This window comes from Lucilia sericata, unplaced genomic scaffold (assembly GCF_015586225.1).
Source record: "Lucilia sericata isolate MDLA Ls3-8-SP2 unplaced genomic scaffold, ASM1558622v1 Contig000057F_arrow, whole genome shotgun sequence".
NCBI classification, from domain to species: domain Eukaryota; kingdom Metazoa; phylum Arthropoda; class Insecta; order Diptera; family Calliphoridae; genus Lucilia; species Lucilia sericata.
The window spans coordinates 59,700-69,210 of NW_023994093.1; the positions used below are offsets into that span (position 1 = coordinate 59,700).

The 9,511-nt window shown below is 30.6% G+C and overlaps 1 protein-coding gene across 1 annotated transcript; it reads right to left on the reverse strand.

Moving 5' to 3' along the window:
* Nucleotides 1–7,338: 7,338 nt before the first annotated feature.
* LOC119616094 lies at nt 7,339–7,677 on the reverse strand (the record flags this gene model as incomplete). Its single annotated transcript, XM_037972270.1, has 1 exon — nt 7,339–7,677. A coding segment is annotated over exon 1 (339 nt), but the record flags the coding sequence as incomplete, so codon positions are not given.
* Between the last annotated feature and the right edge of the window lie 1,834 nt (nt 7,678–9,511).

A 9,511-nucleotide genomic window follows, 5' to 3' on the forward strand; every position in this document is an offset into this window, starting at 1 on the left:
CATAGGAAAACACATACAATACCAATGTACATGCATACAAAAATAGATTTATAAAAGTATGTAGAGAAAACCTTTATTAATGTTGATGCATTCATAACACTTTCCCTTGATTGTGTGGTGGAATTTTAAATGACAATTTATTCATGATTTAAATTCAGATTCCATTCTTTGCTTTACGTTTATTTATTTTTTTATAGTGGAGGTAAGTTGTTCGTTTGTTGAAATGAAAAAGAAGAGAAACAAATGTGACGACATATTTTTTGTGCCAAAGTGAATAATGCATTGCAAGGAAATTAAATTGGTGGCTTAAATGCATTTAAAAAATTATTTTGTGTTCATTCTTGTAATATTTTTATACATTTCACCTTCGTGAGAAATGAATAAAACGGGTGCGTTTTACATACATCAGCCTTATTGCACAGTGATCTTCTTTTTCAAGCACAAGGTGAGCTAGAGACGACCCATCAACACCCCCTTGTGATCCTCAATAAACACTTACTTATGTGACAATCTTTTTACATGACAGTCACCAAACTACTTTGCTCAAGTACTTGAGCTGTGAAATCTCTGACAATAGCAGTTCCATTGCTTCCCATCAGACGCTATATTAGCATTCCTCTATAATAATCTGATATAGTCTCTGGTAATTCGACTACAGCACCTAGAGACATTTTTGGTGCAATGAAATACAGTATCCGCCAATAAGTCGAGATTTCGTATTTAATCATAGTAAACACAATTTAGTAAGTCTGGTAAGAACAGAAAAGAACTCTGAACATAACCTGACGATGGCGATTATAATGTAAATACATAATCGAATTTTATTAACCTCCATTAAGTCCACTACTCTAAAAGGCAAATTTTAAATAAGCACAATTTATTGTAAATGCTTACATAAAATTTTATTCCCAAAATATATATTTATACCCTACACCACTATAGTGGGGAGGGTATTATTGATTCTTAAATTTTACAGTGGAACAACATTTTTTTCTTAATGAAATTCATCATTAAATAAACATATATTCCGTATTAAGATATAGCATTACCTACATACAGACATACATATTTATATATATATATGTGCATGTTTTATTTCCATTTTTTATACAAAATTTATGTTGCTACAAAACATATGTTACATTTTAGGCCGATATAAAATGGCATAAATCAATATTTCAAATAAATATGTATGTACTCCATCAAAATACAATGTGTGTGTTACACACACATTCGTAAAATAAAATTTAAGAAATCATATAAACATGTTTATGACTGAAAAATAAAATTCATGAAATAATAGAAACAAAAAAAAAAACAAATAAATGAAGCAAAAAAATATTTTATGCATTTTTTAAGGCAATAAAAACAAAAAGATAATAAAAATCAAAATCGAGCAACAACAAAATATATTTATTTTAATATTTATTCGTATACGTCACAATTAGGATTAACTCATGCAGGAATTATTGCAATAGATAAAATTGATTAGGTCGTAAATGTGTAAAAAGTCAGCAAATTTAAAGAGCTTTTATGAGGGATCATATTTGAGAAATTGATTCCAATGAAAAGTAAATGGATTTAATTCCTAATGGCTTTGAAATCACTGGAGAAGTCGTAACATTCCCATAACGTTCTTATAATAATTTAAAAAAATTTCAACTCCTGCTATTCTGGGATGAAATAGTTAACTTAACAAAAACTGAAAAAGATATTTTTTATACTCAACATTAAAAGCATTTGACTATAGAATAGACTATAAACTAGACTATAGACTAGACTATAGGCTAGACTATAGACTAGACTATAGGCTAGACTATAGACTAGACTATAGGCTAGACTATAGACTAGACTATAGACTAGACTATAGACTAGACTATAGACTAGACTATAGACTAGACTATAGACTAGACTATAGACTAGACTATAGACTAGACTATAAACTAGACTATAGACTAGAATATAGACTAGACTATAGACTAGACTATAGACTAGACTGTAGACTAGACTATAGACTAGACTATAGACTAGACTATAGACTAGACTATAGACTAGATTATAGACTAGACTATAGACTAGACTATAGACTAGACTATAGACTAGACTATAGACTAGACTATAGACTAGACTATAGACTAGACTAGACTAGACTAGACTATAGACTAGACTATAGACTAGACTAGACTATAGACTAGACTATAGACTAGACTATAGACTAGACTATAGACTAGACTATAGACTAGACTATAGACTAGACTATAGACTAGACTATAGACTAGACTATAGACTAGACTATAGACTAGACTATAGACTAGACTATAGACTAGACTATAGACTAGACTATAGACTAGACTATAGACTAGACTATAGACTAGACTATAGACTAGACTATAGACTAGACTATAGACTAGACTATAGACTAGACTATAGACTAGACTATAGACTAGACTATAGACTAGCTATAACTAGACTAAGACTATACTATAGACTAGACTATAGACTAGACTACAGACTAGACTATAGACTAGACTATAGACTAGACTACAGACTAGACTATAGACTAGACTATAGACTAGACTATAGACTAGACTATAGACTAGACTATAGACTAGACTATAGACTAGACTATAGACTAGACTATAGACTAGACTATAGACTAGACTATAGACTAGACTATAGACTAGACTATAGACTAGACTATAGACTAGACTATAGACTAGACTATAGACTAGACTATAGACTAGACTATAGACTAGACTATAGACTAGACTATAGACTAGACTATAGACTAGACTATAGACTAGACTATAGACTAGACTATAGACTAGACTATAGACTAGACTAGACTATAGACTAGACTATAGACTAGACTATAGACTAGACTATAGACTAGACTATAGACTATAGACTAGACTATAGACTAGACTATAGACTAGACTATAGACTAGACTATAGACTAGGACTATAGACTAGACTATAGACTAGACTATAGACTAGGACTATAGACTAGACTATAGACTAGACTATAGACTAGACTATAGACTAGGACTATAGACTAGACTATAGACTAGACTATAGACTAGACTATAGACTAGACTATAGACTAGACTATAGACTAGACTATAGACTAGACTATAGACTAGACTATAGACTAGACTATAGACTAGACTATAGACTAGACTATAGACTAGACTATAGACTAGAGCTATAGACTAGACTATAGACTAGACTATAGACTAGACTATAGACTAGACTATAGACTAGACTATAGACTAGACTATAGACTAGACTATAGACTAGACTATAGACTAGACTATAGACTAGACTATAGACTAGACTATAGACTAGACTATAGACTAGACTATAGACTAGACTATAGACTAGACTATAGACTAGACTATAGACTAGACTATAGACTAGACTATAGACTAGACTATAGACTAGACTATAGACTAGACTATAGACTAGACTATAGACTAGACGATAGACTAGACTATAGACTAGACTATAGACTAGACTATAGACTAGACTATAGACTAGACTATAGACTAGACTATAGACTAGACTATAGACTAGACTATAGACTAGACTATAGACTAGACTATAGACTAGACTATAGACTAGACTATAGACTAGACTATAGACTAGACTATAGACTAGACTATAGACTAGACTATAGACTAGACTATAGACCTAGACTATAGACTAACTATAGACTAGACTATAGACTAGACTATAGACTAGACTTAGACTAGACTATAGACTAGACTATAGACTAGACTATAGACTAGACTATAGACTAGACTATAGACTAGACTATAGACTAGACTATAGACTAGACTATAGACTAGACTATAGACTAGACTATAGACTAGATACTATCGACTAGACTATAGACTAGACTATAGACTAGACTATAGACTAGACTATAGACTAGACTATAGACTAGACTATAGACTAGACTATAGACTAGACTATAGACTAGACTATAGACTAGACTATAGACTAGACTATAGACTAGACTATAGACTAGACTATAGACTAGACTATAGACTAGACTATAGACTAGACTATAGACTAGACTATAGACTAGACTATAGACTAGACTATAGACTAGACTATAGACTAGACTATAGACTAGACTATAGACTAGACTATAGACTAGACTATAGACTAGACTATAGACTAGACTATAGACTAGACTAATAGACTAGACTATAGACTAGACTATAGACTAGACTATAGACTAGACTATAGACTAGACTATAGACTAGACTATAGACTAGACTATAGACTAGACTATAGACTAGACTATAGACTAGACTATAGACTAGACTATAGACTAGACTATAGACTAGATATAGACTAGACTATAGACTAGACTATAGACTAACTATAGACTAGACGATGAGACTAGACTATAGACTAGACTATAGACTAGGACTATAGACTAGACTATAGACTAGACTATAGACTAGACTATAGACTAGATTATAGACTAGACTATAGACTATAGACTAGACTATAGACTAGACTATAGACTAGGACTATAGACAAGACTATAGCCTAGACTATAGACTGTAGACTAGACTATAATGTAAATAAAAATGTTATTCTTTTTTCAATAAAAATCCTATTTGAAATTTTGTGATATATTTATGTATATTTTATAAATCCTTAAGGAAATTATGCTAAATCCATAAAAAACAATATACCTAAATGCAAGTAAAAATATATTTTATATACATACTTTTTGCATAACTTATCTTATAACTTATCATTCCCTAAATTACCAAGAAATTCACAATGATTTGAAAAAAATTATGTTTGGTTGAAAAATCATTTACTTTAATGGCTCCTTCATTACTTATACGCACACTATCATCATGCCGCCCTATATTATAACACACCAAGTTACGCAGCAGACAGCCTGTTCCAACAGTGCTAATGGGATTGAAACATGGCATGTAAAATGTGTACACTCACTCAATTCACACACAAAAATTTCAATTTCCTTTAGCTGTGCCAAAGGTAATATTTTTAAAGCAATTTAACCAGAAGAAAAGAAGGAAAGAATGCCTGAATAAATTGTATGTGTATAAATGGGCTTTTGCACAGAAAACATATTTAATATTTAAGTCAATATTCTTTCTTCCACATATGACTACAATATTATTTGAGTTTAAAGGTTTGCCATTTTTAGCCCTTAAAACATAAAACATCGACGGGTTGCTTTTTTCCCTTTTTAATACAAGTTTGGCAGCAACTAGAGGAAAAAAACATGTAAATTCTTATTTTGTACTCATATGTATGTATATATGTATATAGAGTACGAGTATTTAATAAATAAAAGATGTTGTGTAACGTGTAAGTGTGTGTATTTATGAGTGTGAATAAGTACATGTGTATGTGAGTAGGACCCCAGGGTATAATTTGTACTGACGCTTTTTTGTTGCTATTGTTATTATTATTATTTTGTAGCCCTAAGAGTGAAATTCAACAAAAATGTAATATATAATTTCACTTTTTACAAATTGTAATTTAACATTCATTTTCTTAGTTTTTCAAAAAAAAAAAAAATTGTAAATTTAAGAAACAAGTTTTATGATTTGGAAAAGTTTTATAATAAAAGGACGTTGTACTGGTATTTCTTTTAAGTAAGAAAATTTTATTATATTTAATAATGAATTATGATCCCTTGCTGTTATATTTTAAAAACATACATACATCTAAATGGAATAAAAATATGTATAAGAAATCATTTGTATTAAATTTGTAATCCCAAAAATGGATCCGTTTGCCCACATCTGTCTTACATTTAACATAGGTTCCAATTAGAGGATACAATTTTAATAAATAAACACAACACAACACAATTTGGACCAAGAAAGACAATTATAGGGAGTATACTTTATACCAGTCATGGGCAAACACATACCACCATGTGTATATTTGTGTGCGTTAAGCAGCAGAGAGATGACTGCACGTTATAACAAAATGGTGGTACACTGAGAAAAGTTTTGAAATTTGTTTTCTATTGCAAATACTTTTTACGACGAGAAAAACTCATGAACTTTTGGGCATTTTAAACAAAAATGGAATAAAGGGAAAGAGTTTTTCATTTAAGAAAAGTAGTAGTATTTTTAAAAAGTAGTATTAAATAAAACTACTGAGATATCATTAAGAAAATCACGTCTTTCTATTCGATTTCGAACTTTTAAGGGATATTACCGAGATATTAACTGAACTTAATTTAAAGTTCAACTAATTTCCTTTATATTCCTTAATACGCAATAAGTCACCAATGTGTTGATCGGTTAACCTATTCCGCAATTTACTTAAAATCAGTTTCATACTTGAGAATGCCACCTCACAGTTATATGTGGTGCCAAACATGGAATATAGCTTATATATTTCGTTTTTTAAATTGAAATATTTTGTATCATCTATCTTTTGCCAAAATTTTTCCCCAGATTCCATAGGAACTTCAAAATCATTACGCATTTTATGCAATTCTTCGTGAAGAAAAGCATCTTGGTCTTCTATTTCACATCTAAGGGGATTATCATGTATTTCTATTGTTTTTTTTCTTTTTTATGGACTCAACTATTTTGGCGTATTTCTGAATACAATCAAACGTATTAAAATTAAATTCTATGAATATTGATGAAGTTTTCTTAAGATTTGATATACTATTACTTTTTAATTGATTTATTAAGAGATCTAATTTTGTACTAAATTGGTGAATAATTCTATTCAAATGAAATATTTTTATATTTTTATTCAGCCGATAGCCTATGTTGCTAGTGCTTTAACTTTAAGATTTATTATAATTTTAATTGTAATAATATCTAAATAAATAAATAATAAATAAATAATATTTTTACCTTGCAGGCATAAATTAAGGTCATTTAATATCTCGGTAATATCACATAAAAATGCGAAATCTAATAGAAAGTCGGGATTTTCAAGACAATTAGTAAGGTGTTTTGTATCTTTATTGGATAAAGTTTTTAAAAATTCGAGTACTTCTTTTCTTAAATGGAAAAGTCTTTCCAAACTTTTGCCTCGACTTAGCCAACGGACTTCGGTATATAAAAGTAAATCTCCATAATCCGAATTAAGGTTTTCTAGAAAATCTTTAAATTTTCTGTGTGTCAGAGAATTGTGCCCCCCTCTTATTATATTTATTATTTTTACAACAACATCCATTGTATTTTTCATACCCAACTCTTTGGAGAAAAGAGCTTGTTGGTGTATGACACAATGGAATGCTGGGCAATTTATTCCATTTTTGTTTAAAATGCCCAAAAGTCCTTTATTTTTGCCTCTCATTACCTTTCCTCCATCCGAACATATTGAGGCTAATTTATTTTTGTCAGCAAATGCAAAAACATTAACATCTAATGCATCATACAGAACTTGTCCTGTTACATGACCATGAAGTGAAACCACTTCAAACATTTCTTCGAAGCACTCTAAATTTGCATTAACTGTTTTAATACAAATAATTAACTGGCAAATATTATTGATATCCGTACTCTCATCTAGAGAAATCGAAAAATATTTGCAATTAATTAATCTTTCTTTTGCTGACATTTTAATAAATTTGCTTATATCTTCCGTTCTTCTTGTTATAGTACGACGAGATAATGGTATATCCTGGCAGAGTTTCATAGTTTCATGGCATTTTTCTCCAAAACAACTCAAAATATCTGTAGTTAAATTTAAGAAAAAAATGCCATCCTCAAATGGGCGACATTGTTTTGCTAACGATAAAGCAACTACATAAGATGCCTTTTTATGAGGCAATGATTTTTTTTGGCTATTTAAAGGAAGATTGTTGCAATTATTTGCTGTTGTTTCATTAATTATAAATTTTAAGAAAAACTCTGCTTTTAATTGCAACAACTTTACTTTTCTGTCATGTCCCCTAAGGTCATTTAAGGGTCCATGGCAAGTTTCATAATGCCTTTTCAAAAAAAATAAAGCTTTTCTACATATAATTTTATAACATACGACGCATTGTGCCTCACCGTCTATGTTTTCTATAAAAAAGAAATCATTTTCCCAATTTATATCAAACATTTTGCTAGGTGTAATAAAAGAGACTAGACTAGACTGTAGACTAGACTATAGACTAGACTATAGACTAGACTATAGACTAGACTATAGACTAGACTATAGACTAGACTATAGACTAGACTATAGACTAGACTATAGACTAGACTAGACTAGACTATAGACTAGACTATAGACTAGACTATAGACTAGACTATAGACTAGACTATAGACTAGACTATAGACTAGACTATAGACTAGACTATAGAGACTAGACTATAGACTAGACTATAAGACTAGACTATAGACTAGACTATAGACTAGACTATAGACTAGACTATAGACTAGACTATAGACTAGACTATAGACTAGACTATAGACTAGACTATAGAATAGACATAGACTAGACTATAGACTAGACTAATAGACTAGACTATAGACTAGACGATAGACTAGACTATAGACTAGACTATAGACTAGACTATAGACTAGACTATAGACTAGACTATAGACTAGACTATAGACTAGACTATAGACTAGACTATAGACTAGACTATAGACTAGACTATAGACTAGACTATAGACTAGACTATAGACTAGACTATAGACTAGACTATAGACTAGACTATAGACTAGACTATAGACTAGACTATAGACTAGACTATAGACTAGACTATAGACTAGACTATAGACTAGACTATAGACTAGACTATAGACTAGACTATAGACTAGACTATAGACTAGACTATAGACTAGACTATAGACTATAGACTAGACTATAGACTATACTATAGACTAGACTATACACTAAACTATAGACTAGACTATAGACTACACTATACACTAAACTATAGACTAGACTATAGACTAGACTATAGACTAGACTATAGACTAGACTATAGACCAGACTATAGACTAGACTATAGACTAGACTATAGACTAGACTATAGACTAGACTATAGACTAGACTATAGACTAGACTATAGACTAGACTATAGACTAGACTATAGACTAGACTATAGACTAGACTATAGACTAGACTATAGACTAGACTATAGACTAGACTATAGACTATAGACTATAGACTAGACTATAGACTAGACTATAGACTAGACTATAGACTAGACTATAGACTAGACTATAGACTAGACTATAGACTAGACTATAGACTAGACTATAGACTAGACTATAGACTAGACTATAGACTAGACTATAGACTAGACTATAGACTAGACTATAGACTAGACTATAGACTAGACTATAGACGAGACTATAGACTAGACTATAGACTAGACTATAGACTAGACTATAGACTAGACTATAGACTAGACTATAGACTAGACTATAGACTAGACTATAGACTAGACTATAGACTAGACTATAGACTAGACTATAGACTAGACTATGACTAGACTATAGACTATACTAGACCGACTAGACTATAGACTAG